We start from the raw sequence: 21,443 nt of genomic DNA, 5'->3' as shown, positions 1-21,443 counted from the left end.
TTAAAATTATAAGCGATCAGTTTAACATTAATCATTTTAAAATAAAAAATATATATTAGGTCAGTTCAATAGATATAATCCAGACGATTTTATTTAAGAATTAGTGTAAAGTGTAAACGATTAAACGATGTGTAATAATTAATTTAATTTATTATATATTATTCCTTAATTTTAAAATCAGTATTGATGATATAAAAAGGGGAGTAGTTCAATATTCATCTTCTTCCTCCATTGTTGCCTCTAAAATTTTCGAAAAAAACCAGCAAAACCATTTTGCCTGAAATTTGCATTGAACATCAACTTACGCTTGTAATTCTTTCCTCTTTCTTCTTCCCTAGTTCAATAAAAACAACAATGGCGTTTTTCCTTTCTTTCTTTGAATACTCGAGTAGAGGAATAACAATGTCTTTTGTTTCTTCGCAGGAACTTCGAATGTGCAGCGTCAGCAATTTTCTTCTTCTGAAATTTTCGAATAACCCCGCAAAACAGTTGTGATCCATCCTGATTTCCTGATTTCGAAAGTGCAGTAGCAATTGTTCTTCACCATTATTTTGTAGCTAGTTTTTATCGGAGAAATATCTGATTTATCACCTACAATTTTTGCCGTGCTCCCAGGTTTTGACTGGTAAAAAGGTCTGCTCAACTCAAGGTGCACAATATGCCATTGGGGTGTTGTCTGGTAAAAAGGTCTGCTATTCATCAACTCAATGATCTCTTTTTTTATACAAGCTAAATCGCTGATTTTTTCTATAATTGATGATGTCTGTTGTGCATCTGGATAATTAGTCAACTTATGTGCTTGAGGTAACTATGCTTTGGAATATTATGATTATGCAACTTATGTGCTTGAGGTGCGTGCAGTGCATATACTGATAGAATTAATATGCAGAAGTTAGTGGGTTATTGTTGCAAGTTAGGGGAGGAGTAAAGATGAGTTGGACAATATTTTTGAATTGTTAAGTGAATATAGCTTGCATTACTTGCATTTCCAAAGTACAAGAAGTGGCTATTTATAGCCTTGGTAAGTCTCCTAGTTTCTAGGCTATTCTAGCTAAGCTTAGAGTGTTATACACTTTCTAGCATATTATATTCATATCTAGATAATTCTTGAGATTATTCTAGGTTGCTAATTCTAGATTTTTCCTAAGATTTTACTAACAATATTCTAGAAACATGTTCTACCACTACAAAAAACTATCACAATGGCGACAGACATTTTCCTCGCCATTTCATAGCTAAATGGTCAAAAAGTGACCTTGGCGACGAGCTTGCGACGGCATATGCGTTCGTCGCTATTTACTTCGTCGCTAAAATAAATATGGTCGCCATTTCCTCGCCAGTTTCATTGGCGACAACAAAGCGACGTAAAATTCCGTCGCCCAAAATCCAATACTGTAGCGACGAACGGGCGACGAAAACATTTGTCGCCATTGCAGCTCTGACGTTGGCGACCACCTGGCGACCAGCAAGCCGTCGCCACTGCTGCGTGCATTCACAAGTCTAATCTGATTGACTTTAACGCTTGGCGACCACCTGGCGACCACCAAGGCCGTCGCCACTGATCATTCATTATTGCGGAATTAATTTTTATTATTAGTGTTATTATTATTTTTATTATTATTATTATTATTATTATTATCATTATTAGTATTATTATTATTATTATTATTTTTATTAATATTATTATTATTATTATTATTATTAATATTAATAATATTACTGTTATAAATATTATTATTATTATTAAAATTAATATTATTATATATATTAGTTATATATATTTTATATTATTTATAATTATAAAATAAAAATATAAACACATAAAACAAAAATATTAAAATGAAAAAACTGAAAATATTATATATAAATCCAAAATTTATTTACAAAGTCACAAAAATTACAAATATTTTTAATCATTCATTGAGGAGGTGGAGGAGGTGGTTGATTTAAATTGAAATGCGATTCAAGGAATTTCATAAATTGTTCTTGTTCTCGTGCTAATGCTTCAGTCATCCTTTGATGATTCTCATAGGCTATCTGAGCATTTCCTCTTCGAATCGCTTCCCATAATTGATTATTATACTCCATTTGTCGGGCTTCTAAGTCCGCAAACCTTTGTTGTATAATGGCGTCATAATCAGGTTGTGCAGGCTGAGAAGATGGAATATCCTTTGGCTCGGGAGGATAAATAATCTGAGAGGCAGAACCAACCCCAAAAACCTCTTTCTTTTTTTTGTATTTTTTATTTGACCCGCTTTCTACGTTTTTTATTGCATCCAACCAAACTTTACTTGGGTCGCGAGTTGGATGCTCCTCCATCAAAGAACGATATTCATCCTACAGTAAAAAAAAAATCAATTACTAATAAACTAAATATTAATTGATACTAAAATAAATAAATATACAAGTTTAATAATTATTACATTAACTTTTTGTGACTTGCTATTTGTCCATTGGGAACAATCTCCTGTGTCACTTTCAAAGACCCCATGCGTTCGTGTAAATATTTCGTAGGGCGTGGGTCTTTGACCTTGTGATTGTTCCTGAAATAATTAAAATAAAACGACTGAAAACTAAAAAAAGATAAGAAAAAAATTAAATATAATAATACTTAATTGACAAAATACTTACCAAATCCCGCATTGTTTTGGCGTGCGGGATTGAGCCGCCTATATGAGTGGCTTCTGCTTTGTCTCTTCCTCCACGGCGGTTGGAGGAATTTCTAGCCGAAACGGCTTTATTATCTGGGCGTTCCCAATCCGCCTTCCATCGCGCCCAAGTCTCATTATCGATGGAAGGAGGTTTAAATTCGGGCTTGCTTTTCAATGTCTTACGCCATTTGAAAAGCATATCCGAATAGCGCCTTGCCGCTTTATCTTCCCACGACCTTCGAACAAAATGTTCGAGACGTGGATCCCATTTGTATTGTTTCTAATTAAATAAATATTGTCGTCAAATAAATTACTTAAAATAATCTATACATAACAAAGTCTAAAAATAATGAACAAAATAATAATTTTACCTTAAATTCATTAAAATAAAAATCTTTGGTGTGTTTTGTCACACCCTTCCAAGTACTACCTTCGGCATCTTGCCTATGATTGAAGGTAGCCCTTATTTTGGAGGCTATCGTATTCCCGGATATCGGATTAAATCTTACAATAATTAAGAAAATTAGTAAACATTGAAATTTTAATATTAAATAAATATTAATGATAATAACAAAATTAAAAGATTTACTTGTTTATCACGGGTAGCCATGGAAGATTCGGACGAGGATCGTCTCCTTCATCCTCATCCATATTTTGGACTGAATCAGAGGGAGTATTTTCATTACTCCCTTGAATATTATTATTCTCGTCTTCATTACTGTCGTCATTATTGTCGTTGCTATTCGACAAATTGTTCATTAAGTAGTTGCTAGCCCAGTCATTAAGGTCGTTATTGCTCATTTTGAGTACAATAAGAAGGAAGGAAGAAGCTAAGTATGAAAACTGAGGTATTAAGGAAAGGAAAGGAAGTATGAAGAAAATGAGGAAAGGAAAACGGAGGTTTTAAGGTAATGAGGAAACTGAGGTATTAAGATGCATGAAAATGCATGCAAAGAGGAAGTATATATGTTGGAAATGTGAGACGGGCGACCACAACATCGGTAGCCGGGTCGTCGCCCACAGGATGACAAGACACAGCTTTTCAGATGACAAGACCCAACAAGCATAGCGACGGAATATTTCCTCGCTGACTCGTCGCCACTGCTGCGACAAGACTCCACAGCTTTACTTTTCAGATGTTTGCGTGCTGCAGGGAAAAAAAATGTCAGGCAAGCTGTGGCGACGGGAGGTTTCGTCGCTATTTGGTCGCTAGCTGCTGTGACATGACTAACCAATTTGACTTTTACAGTGCAGCGACCGTATTTCTGATCGCCAGTTGGTCGCTGCCTGATGTGATTTGACTAGTCCTTTTGGTTTTTGCTGTTGGTATTATTATTAATTTTATTATTATTATTAGTATTATCATTATTAGTATTATTATTATTTTTATTATTATTATTATTATTATTATTATTATTATTATTATTACTGCTGTTATTGGTATAAATCTTATTGGATGACTGAAGATTGCGAATACACCAGTTACAACATTGTTGTAACTTCCATCGTCGTTCCTAGGAAGGTCTCTGACCCTGCATCGCACATGTGGCTCAAAATAATGGGAAACAAAATGCGATGCTTCCTCGGTTAAATATGCGTTGCATATCGACACTTCAACATGAGCTTTGTTTCTGACATTCAGTTTCAAATGTCTAAGGTACCTGTACGGAAAAATTAGTTCACTGGTAGAATAATGAATAAATTAATTACATATGATTTATATACCTCTCAAATGGATACATCCATCTGTATTGGACCGGTCCAGCAATTCTAGCCTCATATGCCAAATGGATCGGAAGGTGTTCCATGCTATCAAAGAATGTGGGCGGAAAGATAGTCTCTAGTTTGCAGATGATAACCGGAATATCTGCTTCCATTTTCCTCAAATCCTCCACACATAGCTTTGTGGTAGTCAAACTTCTAAAATATAAGCTCAACTCCGTAAGCGCTTCCCAAACCTTCACCGGTAGCAATTCTCTGAATGCAATTGGAATTAAACGTTGCATGAAAACATGACAATCGTGACTTTTCATGCCAAACAATTGATGCTTGGCCATGTCAATATTCCTTGCCATATTGGAGACATAACCATCGGGAAATCTAATACTCTTCAACCATTGAAGCAAGGCACGTATTTGTTGTTCATTTAATGTATAGGAAGCTTTAGGAATAGACGTACCTGTATATAATCAAAATAAGATGTTACATGAATTATTATTAATTATTAATTATATAAATGTTTGAGTGTACACGTACCTATAGGATGCAATTCTGAACGTATACCAAGTTCACGCAGATCGTGTCTACCCTTGATGTGATCCTTTGTTTTACTTGGCACACACAACAAAGTGTTGAAAATGTTATCAAAAACATTTTTTTCTATGTGCATAACATCCAAATTATGGCGAATCGTGTTAGTTTTCCAATATGGCAAATCCCAGAATATGCTCCTCTTCTTCCATCCAGCAGAGTATTTACTAACCTCTTTATTATGCTCCGGTGCATCTTCTTCATTGACTTTCAAAAAACCAAACTGGTCCAATTCATCAAGCAATTCAAATCCTGTCCGAATGATAGGTGGGTCTCTCTTCTCAACAATGCCTGCTCTGAAATTTGTTCTATTTCTCCTATACGGATGACTTTTATCCAAAAACCTTCTATGACAGTCAAACCAACACACCTTCTTGCTATGCGTAAGGTAGAAAGCTTGGGAATCATCCATGCAGTAAGGGCAAGCATATCGGCCCGCAGTACTCCACCCGGACAACATCGAATAAGCCGGAAAGTCATTGATCGTCCACATTAAAGCTGCTCGTAGTTGAAAATTCTCCTTTCTTGACACATCATATGTACAAATACCCTCCTCCCACAACATATTCAACTCTCGTATTAGAGGTTGAAGATATAAGTCAATGTTGTGCTTTGGATTACTCGGCCCAGGGACAATCACGGTCAAGAACATATACGGCTTCTTCATGCACATCCATGGCGGAAGATTGTATGGTGTTAAAATGACAGGCCACGATGAATACTGTTGACCCGAACTTCCAAATGGGTTAAAACCATCTGTACACAGACCAAGCCGCACGTTTCGAGTCTCCAATGCAAAGTCTGGATGAATGTCGTTAAATGTCAACCACGCTTCAGCATCGGACGGATGTATCATCTCTCCATCCTTAGTGCGGTGTTCTGCATGCCACCTCATATGCTTAGCTGTTGCCTCTGAAGCATACAATCTTTGTAATCTGGGCCCTAGGGGAAAATAATGAAATTGTTTCCGCGAAACTTTATCACCCTTACTGTTTCTTCTCCATCTAGAAGTTTCACAAATGTAACAGCAAGTTGCATTCGCATTATTCCCCCAATATATCAAACATCCGTTAGGACAACAATCTATCTTCTCAACAGGTAATCCAAGAGCAGCTATTTGTTTTTTCGTTTCGTAGAAGTTGTTTACCATCGTATTCTCTTCTGGTAACACTTCGTTGACAATACCACAAATATCGTCGTAACACCTCTCAGTGAGACGATGGTCTGTCTTCAGGTTTGTAAGTCGACCAATAATAGACATCTTCGTGTGATTTTCACAACCTTCATACAGAGGACTATTTACAGAATTTAACATTTCAAAAAATTGTTGACACTGTGGGTTTGGATTTTCGTCAACGTGTACCGGTGGTTCATTATCTACTGACTCTACATTATACTGTGAGGGAAAAAAGTGATGGTAATTGCCTGGAAACACACTTGCTGCTGCATCATGCACCATCTGTGCGTATGGATTTGGATCATATGACGATTGCTCTCCGACTTCCGCTGCAACATCAGATGTAGTTCCTATCTCTGTGTTCTGATGATATTCCCACTCATAGTAATTTTCAACAAACCCCCTTCTCATTAGATGTTCCCTTATTTCATCTACTTCCTTAAAACAACAATTTTTACACTTTTTACAAGGACATCTAATCTCAGAACTCATGCTTTGTGTACTAGCAAAATCTAAAAACTCTTCCAACCCTCTCATAAATCTTAAACTAAACTTTCCATTTTTTCGTCGGTTGTACATCCAACTTCTTTCTTGCCTAGAACTCATTTTTAACACCTAAATATAATATAATAACATAATCATTCAACTTATCAAAAAAGTAAGTTAATGACAATAAAAATATATATATGATAATAATAATATAATTATTCTAATAAAAACTATTAAAGCAAACTAATGTCAATTAAAATAAAATATAAAATAATAAAAAATATAAAAACTCAAGAAAATAACAAAGAAAATAAAATATGTACAAATTAAATAATCAAATTAATGACAATAGAAACTAAATATAAATAATAAAAATAAATAAAATTAACTCATATAAAAAAAAAACAAAAAACTCACTAACCTTTTCAAATTTTTTAGCTTTCAAAGCTTCGAAAATATACTACAAATTTTTTAGTTTCCAAAGCTCCGAAAATATACTACAAATTTTTTAGCTTCCAAAGCTTGCTTCGAAAATATACTACGATGGACAACAATCAGTGGGTTATTTATAGAAAAACATAGCGACAAAACGGCGATGAAAAAGCGATAAACAAAAAAACCATTCAAATTCAAAAATATGGCGACCAAAGGGCTACGTAACATTCCCGTCGCCATATTACAAATTGAAAAACAAACAATAAATAGAAACTAGGCGACGCAATGGCGACCAGATTTCCCGTCGCCCCGTCCCTGGGAAAAAAATTAAAATTAAATGTTTAACATCGCGAGCAATGGCGACCAAAGGGCTACGTAACATTCCCGTCGCCCTATTACAAATTAAAAAGCAAACAGTAAATAGAAACTAGGCGACGCCATGGCGACCATATTTCCCGTCGGCCAGTCTCTGAAAAAAAAAATAAAATTAAATGTTTAACATGGCGACGAAAGGGCGACCGTCTGTGGGCCGTCGCCATCTCGTTCTATTGTTGGCGACCGATTTGTTCCTCGCTAAGTCGTCGCCAACTTGCTTTTTCACTTTGCGACCCGTTTTTCCCTCGCCTAGACGTCGCCATTGGCGACCAACTGTTCCCGTCGCCATTTTTCCATCGCTAAATCAAGAGTTTTTTGTAGTGTACAAGTTTCTTGTTTAGATTTTTTACATAGATTTTTCTAGATTAACATCTAATATATACTAGTATATTGTTATGGTAGATGGTATTTATCACCTAGTTCATCTTCAATATCTATAACCTATGTTACTCGGACTCTTCATTTTGTTTCACATACCCGTGTCCAGTCCTTGATGTTCAGACATTGGTATGACACATAGACACTTCATTTTAGGCGTAAAATTGGATATTTAGACGTATCCGACAATTGGACACGTACCAATATCTGATATCAATACCCGAGTCCAAGTAACATAGCCTATAACCTGTAATGTTGTCTGCCAAACATGGCTGTTTTAATCTATACTAGTAATATTCTATAAATACTGATTTTCTTATGAATTGTGAGTGATTTCTATGTTTTTAACAATTGGGGTTGCGCTGTCATTTTCAGTAAGAAATGCTGGTTAGCTCTTGGTTTAAGTATGATTGTGTAGGATTATGCTATTGCTGAGATGAGTTTTTTGTTCTATTAGTTTGAACATAGATCATAGAGTTAATGAGTTGCTTACAGTGATTTTTAATGCTCTCATTTTAAATGATTGTGATGTGCAAATTTTATTTAACCGCAAGCACACGGTGTACGTGTAAATGCGGGTCAAACACAAGGAATCTAGGACAAGAAACTTACTAATTTCGATTAATTATATTGCTAAAAGAAGAAAAAAATATGTGGTTGGTTGTTTTCTAACAAACTACGAATGCGATAAGAAATATGGATTAAACTATGTTGACAAAGAGATTTAGGGTGTCGGGAATCCCCTAAAGTCTTGTATGATCAAATTTTCATTAGTGTCTATGAACTGTGGGATTAATTACATGGTTAAACATGATCTTGTTAATCTCAAACTCTCGCTCTGTTGATTAACTATTAGAGTTAGGCCCTATTAAGTCGATTCTCACACGCTAGTTTTATTGAACGAATTAATAAGAATTTAACTAAAATTCACCCTAAAGCAAAGTCGATCCCAATCTCACACGCTAGTTCTATTGACTAGTCCGACAAAGCATGTTTAATTTAGGACTGTTAGCACGATTCAACCACTTTAATCCTAGTTTCATAGACACATTCAAAAATCAAATCATACTTGACTTTATAGGTTCAAACCCTAATCCTAGAAAATAGATCTACGCACTAATCATGGTAAAAGCAATAAATACAAATCTTAGGATGATACTAGACATGACTAAGAATGAAATTAATGACAAATTCAAGAAAAACAATAATTTAACTCCAAGAACACAACAATTACAATTAAATCAAAAGGCAGTGAATGAAGTATAATAACAAGCTTTTATTGAAGAAAGATTAATGACAATAATTAAAGTTCAATAAAGAAAGATTAAAACTAATACAAGAAATTAAAGACAAAGAAAATTAAATACTAGTGAAAACTTACAATGCTTGAAGGAAGATTAATGATGAACTTAATGAAAAACTAAATTAAATGCTGAAATTAAGAGTAAACTAATGAAAAAAGAGTAATTAAGTCTAAAGGAAGGAAGAAGGAGAGAGGAAACCCTAATCAGTCATTAGAGGTAAATAAGACCCATTAACCTAAAACCTAATGAAAAACGGCTGTAAACAATCAAACCAGGCTTGGAATAAAAAACGTCGAGTTGGCTTTCAAGAACACGCGCCCACCGCCGACTCGGCTGCAGCTTTTGGAAAATTGATGAATCTGACAGCCTATACCGCCAACTCGGCGGTCACTTTTTCCTATCTAAAGCCGAGTTGGCTTTTGTTTCTGGAAATCATAGTGAGTGTCAGCACATAACGCTGACTCGGCGGTTGCCTCTTCTTCACTGAAGTCGAGTCGGCTTTGTCTTCTGGAATGGCTCTTGACTTTCTTTTCATCGCCGAGTCGTTGAGGACTTAGAGAACTTCCTCAGCCGACTCGACTTTTGTGATTTGGAGGGAAATACATAAAAAATTTGGTCTTTTGATCTTTTGCTTCACATGGCTTGATGCTATAGATGGTTTGATTCGATCTTTGAGTCCTGTAAACATGATTAGCCACAAAACCCACAAAAAGGACTCAAAAATGTCATGATTCGCTTACTTACCCACGAATTAGCCATGGAGTACCGAAATGGAGCAAGCACGCCTAAAACGACCTTAAAACGCCACTAAACACACAAAAGGAGCATATAAATGATAATGAAAAGTGCAAATAATTGCAGTTATCAGATTATTCGTCTTTGTTTTCTGGGCACTTCTTTGCTAACTTTTATCTTATGTTAAGTCTAACCTATAGTTATAAAAAATGAATTATGGACATTAAGATTTGCCGTTATATATTAGTTAAAATAAGTATGATATATTTAGAATCAAGAGGAGTATTCTTTTATTGCTTTTAACTTGGTGAGGGTGGCTAAGGTGATTAAATTGGAAGTGTAACAAGAAAAAAAGTTTGATTTCTAATGGAGAGTATGTTCTTGTAGTTCCTTTTTTATATTTAAATATCGTGATTAATTAGAATCTAGTTCATCTTCGAAGTCAAAATATATGACCTATTATTCTAGGACGAGAGTATGTTCTTGTAGTGTTTTTTTTTTAAAATTTAAACATGGTGACTCAATTTTAAGCATGTTTATGTTATTTTGATCTTGCAGCTTGTTGTGAATCCCGTTCAAGCTGTTGTATCGCTTCGACCATCAATGGAATATTTGGATTCTGTTGGGTCAAAGAAGAAAAATGATCCAAATGTTACGGTCGAAGAAGGATCCAGTAATGATGTTCGTTCTGGGCAATCAAGTGAGCAGGTACTGTTGTATAACCCATATATTCTTTTCATTCCCAAAAGTCGACTACTCATTTTTCATGCGATAGACTTTAGATGCTGAACTGCTAGCTTCTTTAGGCATACAAATCATGTTCTATTTTGCTTACATAGACTTCTAAACGATTGAGTTAGAAGATCCAAACTATTATTGATGTTTTTAATAATAACTCCTCCATTATGCAAGTGCACCATTTGCATTGGCATGCAAATCGAGGAATACGGAGAGAGTAAATTTGTTTTACAATACCCATATGACTAGAGAAGAGAAAAATGCTTTCTAAATAGGTGGGTAGTGCAAGTATGGGTATGCCAGAAACCAATAAGTTCTCCTATAGTTTCCTAGAGCATTGGGGTAGTATAGGAATTTTGAATTAAAAATGGACATGTTTATTTATTCTAAAAGGTTTCTTATATTATAATCTAGTTGTGTAAAATTATGTTATTTGTTTTGGCTTGTTTGTTATATGCTGCCAATATAAAATCTCAATAATGTTTTGAAGCAATTAAGGATTTATGTTGTTGCTTTTGATTACGTGCTTGGCGGTGTCTAATTTTTGGGACTTTCTTGTCTTGTTGTGCGAAAAAGCATGTGGATCCAGAAACCTTAGAGGTTAGAAGTATGATTGGAATGGTATATGTCTTATCCTGTCCAGTTCAATAGGAATTTTTTCTTGACGTCTTGATATTTGTTGTTCGACTTCTTAGTATGCAATTTGTCTTCAAAAGATTTAAAAATTGACCGTAAAATTTTAGTTTCAAATGAGAATATTTTCCTGGTGGTTGATATGGTTATTATGTCCTTGGCGTTCATTTTTTGCAACTTGACATGTTCATCTTTGCATGTTGAGTTAGTTGTTGTCATATGTATACAGAGATAAATTGTTCTGCACCTTCACATGTATGTATTGTTCCTTCACGCATTCATACTTATTGGTCATTTATTTTGCATAATTGGATGCAGCCATGGGTTTCTCTCAATTACCAAAGCTCGACGTCTGAGCTTGCACAAAGATATTTGACGAAGATGGTGACAACACAGAATGATCCATTACAGTTTTCGATGAATCCGTACATCTTCCATGTTCCTTAATTGGTCTTACTGTCCTTTTCTCATAATTTTGATCTTAATATGAAAACTTTGAACAAAGAAACAATTCTTTAGCTTAGTGGAGTAAATGGTGGGATTTATGGATTGCTGTCGTACTTTTATTTTAAGGGCTTTTTTGAAATGTTGCTGAAACTCACATTATTTGCAAGCATGACTATTTGAATTCTTTGTGTCCTAACGCGGCTATCACCAAGATGCAGTCAAGTGGACCATCAAGGTTGCATTGGGAACAACTAGTTCATTTCTAAAATATGGGTTTTTAACTTTTAATTATTAAATTATAAATGACGAATATAAGAATGAAAACCTCTTGGTTGTTATTATCAAATTTTCAACTTTTACTATTTTTAAAAATTAGTTGAAATTGATATAAATGTAAATTTGATTTTTTGATTTGCCAAATTAAAATCATAGTTTTTAAACACTATATAAGTAATTAAAAAGTCAAAGTCAAACAAAAAAAATATATCATAAATCATAACACTAACGACCTGTCTTGTATATAATCAGTCCATTACATTAATCATATAAACCCCATCTGTTAATAATTAAAATTAATTTATTCAAGATCCAAACACTAAAAGCTAACAATGAAAAGAACATAGTAAAGCATCAAATGTCTTGTAGTTGCAAATCATACAACTTTGACATTAAAAGAAGGCTTTGTTAAAGTTGATCATTGTTGAATTTAGCTTGGTTAAGCAGCACCAAACTCTCTACATAAGTACCAAGTAGCTAATCTTGTGAGAATCTGTCAAATATTGAACTTTATTAGTTATAATGTTATACGACGTTAATTGATCTTTATAACACCCATAAAATGTATGATTCCTCTCATCATATACGATTTTATTATGTTTGTCGATTACCAAGAAGATTCCAGAAGCTTCTCCATAGGCTCCTTTACTTGGTTTTACAGTTGAATCTCTAACAAAATATTGGGTCCATTGTTGCATAGGCTTCCCAGCATTGTTAACTTTTAAGATCCCACGATCTTTTGCATAGGCTTTTTTTTAAGGGTTTTACTGTTGAATCTCTAATAAGATTTTGACACCAATGTTGCTTGGCTTTCTCAGTATTGTTATCCTTATCCATTACCCAAATACAAATTTCTAAATAGGAAATACCAAGAGCAGCTAATGATCCACTTAAGACAAATACGATTTTCATATAATAGTCATTAAGAACAACAGGTAAATCTTTAATTCCAAATATTTCATCTTCAAAATCGAAATAAACAAGATTTTTACTACTGTATAATAAAGTAGGCTTCCAATAAACCACCCCTTGCGAGTAAACAACATTATCATGTGTATAAACACCCGAATCATAATTCTTTGTGAAAGCTAAAGATCTTCCTAATACATTAACTCAATTGGGTTTAACTTTCCCACGATTTTCTCTTAATGAATAAATTGTCATCTCAACTTCTAACCTTTCTCCTTTTTTATGCTCTCTAAAGACAAGTACTCTATAATCAAAACTAGAAGGTACAAATTCGAGACAAAAATTAAAGTCCAATTTTAAATATGTTTTCGTTAGAGGACAAGGAGGAATTTCTAATAATTTATATATGGAAGGATTCCATAAAAAAAGTTGTTCATCCTGAATCCTAAATCTTTCTCTTCTTACCAACATCAATCCATTAACTATATCGGTTTCATGATAAAAATGTTAAATCTGCCATTATCTGGTAAGTAGGATACATGTTTTTTGAAATTATAATCGCTTTGATAGATAATGAATGAATTTTGTACATTTCGAATCGCGTAAATGTTAAGACGGCTATTATTACGTTTGTTGTCATTGTAAATTTCTAGGTGCCTATACGTGAAATCATGGGAATCAATCAAAGAACACCATGTTTTACAAACACACCTGATATGTAACAAAGTTTTGGTTAGCAAATATGCAACACTTCCATCCATAAGACGTCTGGAATTAAATACTTGTCCTCTAACACCTTTGTTCTTTCACAAGCAAGTATCATCATACCATAATAAAAATTATCTGTTCATTTAAAAAAAAAGATACAATGAGAGAATCTTAAAAAAAATACTTAAATAACGAGCTTTTCTATGCATTTACACCAAATAATAAATCCTCAAAAAGACATACATAAAATGATTTGCAAGTTGTTCCTATGTGCAGGTTTGGTTTGTTTGGTTATGTTTGGTTACATTTAAAATCCCCTAATCTTTAGCCTAAAAAACAAATGAGTGATTTATCAAGCTAGCAAATCATTGTTATTTACCTTAGAAAAACTCAACATTTTCGTCTAGGGATGTTAAATGAACTTATACGATATTATGATGTAAGCCATGTAGCTAATGTCAAACGAACTTATTTTATCATCAAAACATGCAAAAAATTTATCATATACGATATTATAATATAAGCCAATAAATGCTCCAAAATTCGACGGGCTTTTGCATAGGCATCTTTGAAGGGCTCTACACTTGAATCTCTAACAAGATATTGGCACCATCATTGCTTTACCTATAATTTTTTTGCTATACCCAAATATAAATTTTTGAATAAGAAACACTAAGAACCGCTAATAACTTGATTAAAACAAATAGATTTTCAAATAATCGTTTTGAATTATAGCTGGTAGTTTTGTTATTCCATATGTTTCTTTTACAAAATTATCATTCGTGGATTTTGAATTAATAATCCATCTAAACGTGCCGAGTACAATAATAAAACTTACTTTTTATATAAACTCGTTTCACGGTGAGACGATCGAGCTGAAAATTTAGTTGAGTCAAGTTTAGAGAGAATTGGATAAAGATGATTTGGTTAAAGTATACTTTTAGTTTTGGGCTAAGAAATTAAAAAAATAAAGAGGCCCGAATGTTCAAATTCTTGTGAGAGATGATTTTTTTAAGAGACCAACTCTACTTTGGTAAGCTCGCTATTATTTCTTATGTTTAATTAAGCTTTAATGGGTTGGGTTTAAAAAACATTTCTCAAAAAGACAGTCACTCAAGAGACCGGCTGGTTACGCAAATTCTCAAATGAGACGGTCTCACAGTGTGACCATCTCTATTGGGCATGCCTAATATACACATTTTGTCTTAAAGTGATCATTTATACCGTCGAAGTGATTACTTATGATTGTAAAATAAGCATTTTTTATAGTTTAGAGTGATTATTTTATAATCATTATTTTATAATTTTAAAATAATCATTATTACGATGTTAAAGTAATCAATTGAAGAAATGGGCTAATATATGGGCCTTCTCAAAGTGAAACGGTCTCATACAAGACAAGCTGAAACTTCAGTCGGTCTTATATAAGACCGACTTACCATGAGACGAATCTATATAAGTAAGCCCATTTTTCAAAGTAATCACTTTAAAATTGTAAGTGATCACTTTCAGGTTTAAGTATTAACTTTAAGACTATAAAAAGTCACCCATTTAAAAATAAATGTAAATTCGGCCAATCTAATTAAAATGGTCTCACCGTGAGACCGTCTCATATGAGAAAATTTGTGTAATACCAATTCTTAATTGAGGCTGTCTCACCGTGAAACGACTTCAATTGGACAAACGCAAACTATTTAAAAAATAAATAATTCAGTTTTTTTTTTTTTTTTTTTTTTTTTTTGTTGTTGTTGTTGTTGTTATAGTGTTTTATCCTCAATCTCTGTAAGCCATTAATCCTCCTTCGTCTGCCGCCATTAATCCTCCTTCGTCTGCCGCCGTTCATCCTTCTTTTTCAACGGTTATACGTTGCACCAGTGCACAACATTACTCCGTGAGTCTTCTCATCGTGATTTGTTCTTAATTCTTGCATTTTATAGGAATTTTAGCGTTTTTTTTGTTAGAAAGGAATTTTATTTATTAATTTGTTCTTAAATCTTGATTATTTTCAAAATTCTGGATGAATTTATTTTTGATTTTTTTTTCCGTTTGAATTTTGATATTAATAGTTTATTGTTTTTGAATATAGGGATTTAGGAATTTTAGGGTTTATTTTGAAATTGTTCTTGGTTATGATGAAATTGTTCTTAATTTTTATATTTAGGGTTTATTATCTTTGATATTTAGGGATTTTTTTTGGATTATTGATTGATATTGATAACAGGAATAGCTCACTTGGTTACTGTAGTCTGTCTATATGTTTTACATGTTTAGTGTTAATTTTTTATTTTACTATTGAATTTTGTTTATGTTGCAAATTTGGATGAATTTTATTATTTTTGTTTGTTTTTTTCGTACAATCATAATATTCAGAATTTATTGTTTTTGATATTTAGAAATTTAGGATTTTTAGGGTTCATTTTTAATATAATAGAGTCCCCTTGTTCCTTCAAAAATAGCCTTAATTTTATCTAAAATTTGTTAGAAAGATTTTTATAGGTGGAACAAATAAAACAAACTAAACTTGCAAAAAGGAACAACTATAAGGGAGAGATTAATTATCATGAATTTGTTTTTAGGCTAAAGATTAGGAGATTTTAAATGTAACCAAACATAACCAAACAAATCAAACCTGCAAATAGAAACAACTTGTAAATCATTTTATGTATGTCTTTTTGAGGATTTATTATTTGGCGTAAATGCATAGAAAAGCTTGTTATTTAAGGTTTTTTTTTAGATTCTCTTATTGTATCTTTTTTTTTAAATGAACAGATACTTTTTATTATTGATACGATGATACTTACTTGTGAAAGAACAAAGGTGTTGGAGGACAAGTATTTAATTCCAGACGTCTTATGGATGGAAGTGTTGGCATATTTGCCAACCAAAACTTTGTTACAAATCAGGTGTGTTTGTAAAACATGGTGTTCTTTGATTGACTCCCATTATTTTACATATAGGCACCTAGAATTTTACAATGGCAACAAACGTAATAATAGTCGTTTTAACATTTACGCCTTTTACGGGAGACTGATTCGAAGTGTACAAAATTCATTCATTATCTATCAAAGCGATAATAATTACAAAAATCATATATCATGCATACCAGATCATGATATGTTTAATCGCTTTTATCATGAAACTGATATGGTTAATGGATTGATGTTGGTAAGAAGAGAAAGATTTTGGATTCAGGATGAACAACTTTTTTTATGGAATCCTTCCATATATAAATTATTGGAAATTCCTCCCTGTCCTCTAACTAAAACATATTCAAAATTGGATTTTCATTTTTGTCTCGGATTTGTACCTTCTAGTTATGATTATAGAGTACTTGTCTTTAGAGAAGATAAAAAAGGAGAAAGATTAGAAGTTGAGATGGCAATCTATTCACTAAGGGAAAATCGTTGGAAAGTTAAACCCAATTGGGTTAATGTATTGGGAAGATCTTTAGCTTTAACAAAGAATTATGATTCGGGTGTTTATACACATGATAATGTTGTTTACTCGCAAGGGGTGGTTTATTGGAAGCCTACTTTGTTATGCAACGGTAAAAATCTTGTTTATTTTGATTTTGAAGATGAAACATTTGGAATTAAAGAATTACCTATTGTTCTTGATGACGATTATTTGAAAATCGTATTCATCTTAAGTGGATCATTAGCGGTTTTTGGTATTTCCTATTCAGAAATTTGTATTTGGGTAATAGATAAGGATAACAATGTTGAAAAAGCCAAGCAACAATGGTGTCAAAACCTTATTAGAGATTCAACGGTGAAACCCCTAGAAAAAGCTTATACACAAGATTGTGGAATCTTAAAAGTTAACAATGCTGGGAAGCCTAAGCAACAATGGTGCCAATATCTTGTTAGAGATTCAACTGTTAAACCACGTGAAGGAGCCTGTGCAGGAGCACGTGGAATCTTCGCAGTAATCGACAAACATCATAATATCGTATATGATGAAAGGAATCATACATTTTTAGCATGTTATGACGATCAATTGAAGTCGTATAATATTGAAACTACTGAAGTTCAGCACCTGACGAATTCTCATAAAATTAGCTACTTTGGTACTTATATGGAGAGTTTGGTGCTGCTTAACCAAGCTAAACTCAAAAGATGATCAACTTTAATTTAGCCTTATTTAAATGTCAAAGTTGTATGATTTGCAACTACAAGACATTTTATACTTTACTTTGTTCTTTTCATTACTTAGCTTTTCGTGTTTGGATCTTGAATAAATATACTTTTTCCTTTGAATGTGCTATAATTATTAATTTTAATTATTAATAGATGTCGTTTTTATGATTGTTTTTATATTTCTTTAGTTATGTTATTATTAGCCTTAATTATTATCTTGCCAGCTATTGCGTGTTTATTTTGTATTGTCATGCTTTGCTTTCTTTGCAGTCTTTCTTGAGCTGCTTGATTAGTTGGCTGCATCTTCTATTATGAGTATGATTTGTCGTTTCTGGATAGAATCTATCGTAGTGTTTAAGAGAGATACATTGGGCATTATGATGATGATTAACTGATATAAATATTACATTCAGCGTGATGTGCCCATAAAAGGAAAATAGTGAAAAGAATTGAGAATTTGAAGAAAATAAGCTTATTTGGAAAAAAATTCTTAAAATAAGCGTGTTCTAGTCCAATGCTAAGATTTGGTTGTATTCACTGTTGCTAACAGCGGATGATTACTTGAACTGAGTAAAAGAAGTCAGTTAAGTAATCGTTCGCTCTTACTAATAGAGGACGATTGGGTTGACTTTTATTGACTTTTTTATTGTCATTGACTTTGGATGTTAATGGCTTGCTATTAGTAACGGCACGAAATTGTTTACCCACATACCTTATTCTAACCTTTTGTTCGTATATGGCACTCTTACTAACAATGAGAGATTATTTGGCTGTCTTTTGTTAACTCGGCTTAAGTAATGGCCCATTATGCTTATTTTCTTGAATTTTTGAAAATAACTTTAACATGGCCCAATACTGAAAGCCTATTGTGTGGGTTAACATGTGGATAAAACGGGCCATCAATGATTTGATTTAGATATTATACTATATTACAAATGTTTATATGAGACGGTCTTACAGTGAGATGCGTTTTATATATAGGCTAATAGTTAATTAATACAAAGTAGTAGCATATAAATTTCTTGTTTTGAGGCTGTCTTATGAAAGATGATCTCTCACAAGAGTAACTCATACTAAATATATACCATGTAAGAAAATTACTATTACTATAAGTTGTTCAATTTCTCGGTTTTCTTACAGCGTATCATTTTGTTATTTTAGTTAAATTATTAGTATTTATAATTTATGATATTATGATTATGATTTTTAAATACTTATGATACAAATTATAAGTAAGTCAATATAAAAGTACATAACTAGATTATCTTATGAATATATACTTCATAAATAAACAAAAAAAACCATAAAATTAAGGAATAATAAATAATAAAATAAATTAATCAACGTTTAAGACTGGTGGGCATCTTCTTTTTTTTTTTTTTTTTTAATTTCTTAGCCCAAAACTAACTGTGTATTTTGAGCCAAATCATCTGTGAAAATTTGAAATGTATAAGAGAATTTATCAATAAAATGAACCAAATAGTACAACTTTCAATTTGATTTCAAAAGTAAGCGTGAAAATCCCAAGCCTGTGGTTTGAGGCTGTTCGCAGTTAGTAACTGCGAACAGGTCAAAAAAGACAAAATAGTTGTTCGCAGTTACTAACTGTGAATAACTGTTTGACTTGTTTTGACTTGCGTATTTGTGGAGCAAAGGTTGCTTGTATTGTTCTATTTTTCAAATCATGTGCAAGAACATGAAGAAACATTGCAACAATTTCTCTCACTGTAACATATCTTGTAGTCACTAAACCACCCTTAAATTGTAAAATATTGCACAATTTCTCAAAATATCGTTTGTCTAGACGTAATTGCTCCCTACATATTCTATCATTCATCAACCGCCATCCAAACTGTTCGTCTATCCGTACGTTCTTGTTGATTCCATATTATTTCCTTTACTCTATACCTCAAATCAAACCAAGCCACAACAATAGTCATGAAAAAATCTACAATCGCCATAACAACTTGCTTATCTTGATCCACATTCTCCCTTGCACGCTTTCTGGATTCTTGAATACTAAATTGATCAGACATTTTTTGTCTTCCCACAAAAAAAAAAATTTTATCACTTAGGATACATGGTAGTATTTTGCAATTAATAAGTACTTAGAAATTGTATAAATTATTATCAACATTAATAATCTTTGACACTTCTAGTAGAAGTATATGATTTAACTTTTAACCCTTTAATAATGTAAATAGAAGAAGAACAAGATTCAATAATGAAGTGATGAGAAAATAAAGTTTATAGAATGACGAAACTTTCAAATTCGACAGTACACAATTTATTTTTCAAAAAAGAAAAAGCAAAACCCAGAAATCATTAAACACTACGAACACCCAATAATCATGATTGAAATTCTTAAATTACACTCAATTTAACAATGTTACAACAGTCGAATCAGCAGTAATCTTCTCAACTAAAGGTCTACATTGGCTATAATTGAGCTTTCTGGAAGAAAGAGGCACACCTAAATATCTAAAAGGAGGATCCCCTTTTAGTCATGCCTGTCTCCTTCAGAATAAGACTCTGAACAATCATCACAATTCAGCTCATATGAATGTCCATTTTCAACAATTTCTTTAATTTTCGATTCCCAGCAAATAAATTCGGAAAAAAAAGACCCGTCAAAGATTTTATCAATAAAACCCTAAATTATCAGAAACCCACCAACAAAATCCGCATAAAACCCCAGAATCTAAAGTATTCATAAAGAGATTTGTCAATTTATTACCAATTTAAGAGTTAAACAAGCGATCAATTACTTAAGTCTTAGTTTCTGACAAGTAAAATCAGAGAAACCATCCGCCAACAGGTAACAAAATTCTGGAAAGACGGAGATGAAGATTAAAACTTGCTCCAAAAGTCAAATCGCAGAAGAGAAGATTGAGAAGGCAAGATTATGAATTGGAAGACAAAGTCTCGTATGATTCGGTGTATAGTTGGCGTTAAGAAGTAAGAAGTGCTTCCTAAATCACACTCAATCTAACTACGTTACATCAAATACAGACAAAATTAGACAAAAATGACAAAACAATAAATCAACTTGTTTAAGATGAGATTGAACGGTGGGAGAAATTTCACTCAAATTCTTAAAAGCATCAAAATTCCAAGAAGTTAGTTTTCTGGAAATTTCTGTTTCTTAAATTTTTCACCATTACAGCGTTGTAAAATTAGACTCTTCCGGATAACTCTAAAATCTAAACTGAAATTTAAGAATTTTATTCCGGAAATACCTCCAAAGATACGAACTCAACAATGACGAAAAGAGTATAAAAACAGCAACAACTAAATCGCCTACATTGGTTCTATCGGTACCGAGCTCGATAGAGAAATAGAAAGCAAGAGATGAAGTATATCTAAAAATAAGGACGAAAAGCTTTAAAGCAATGAACAATGGTGGATCGAGGCAGATGAAAATAGGGTTTTTGAAAGTGGGAGAGGTAGATTGAATTTGAAATGACAGATCATGGGCCGTCATTTTACCATGGGCTATTTTAAAGAGTATTGGAATTAGATTGGAATTGGGCTAAATTTTAAAATTGAGTTTTATGACCTCTCAAACAAGTACATTGAGGCAATTCAGGAGAAAATTTGAAAAAAATAAGATTATTTAACAACTTAATTCCAAAAATAAGCTCCGTGAAAACTTATTTCCCAAAATAAGCGTCCGTACATCCAAGCCTAGGTTCGGCAAGAGTCGCTGTTAGTAACAGCGAAAGAGAAAAAAAAAAAA

At 32.8% G+C, this 21,443-nt stretch overlaps 2 protein-coding genes across 2 annotated transcripts; one reads left to right on the top strand and one right to left on the bottom strand.

Annotated features, from left to right (window-relative positions):
• The first annotated feature begins 15,351 nt into the window (after positions 1 to 15,351).
• Positions 15,352 to 18,584, top strand: LOC130827714 (F-box/kelch-repeat protein At3g23880-like). The gene is made up of 2 exons (XM_057693542.1): positions 15,352 to 15,456; positions 16,335 to 18,584. Exon 2 carries the CDS (start codon positions 16,356 to 16,358, stop codon positions 17,685 to 17,687), a length of 1,332 nt encoding a protein of 443 aa, XP_057549525.1. The 5' UTR covers positions 15,352 to 15,456; positions 16,335 to 16,355; the 3' UTR covers positions 17,688 to 18,584.
• A 654-nt stretch (positions 18,585 to 19,238) lies between these two features.
• Positions 19,239 to 21,443, bottom strand: LOC130827713 (uncharacterized). Its single transcript, XM_057693541.1, has 2 exons — positions 20,944 to 21,443; positions 19,239 to 19,747 (listed from the first exon to the last, which is right to left on the bottom strand). Exons 1-2 carry the CDS (start codon positions 21,186 to 21,188, stop codon positions 19,534 to 19,536), a joined length of 459 nt encoding a protein of 152 aa, XP_057549524.1. The 5' UTR covers positions 21,189 to 21,443; the 3' UTR covers positions 19,239 to 19,533.

Source organism: Amaranthus tricolor, chromosome 11 (assembly GCF_026212465.1).
Source record: "Amaranthus tricolor cultivar Red isolate AtriRed21 chromosome 11, ASM2621246v1, whole genome shotgun sequence".
Classification (NCBI taxonomy): Eukaryota; Viridiplantae; Streptophyta; class Magnoliopsida; order Caryophyllales; family Amaranthaceae; genus Amaranthus; species Amaranthus tricolor.
The sequence above is the reverse complement of the archived record's forward strand: the minus strand, read 5'-3'. Positions and strand labels throughout refer to the sequence as shown.

Bases quoted from the DNA above. Each gene is read 5' to 3' on its own strand.
- LOC130827714 (XM_057693542.1), top strand. From the start codon at position 16,356: ATGATACTTACTTGTGAAAGAACAAAGGTGTTGGAGGACAAGTATTTA.
- LOC130827713 (XM_057693541.1), bottom strand. From the start codon at position 21,188: ATGACGGCCCATGATCTGTCATTTCAAATTCAATCTACCTCTCCCACT. The intron at 19,748-20,943 runs GTATTTCCGGAA...TTTTGTGGGAAG, and splicing joins TTGAGTTCGTATCTTTGGAG to ACAAAAAATGTCTGATCAAT.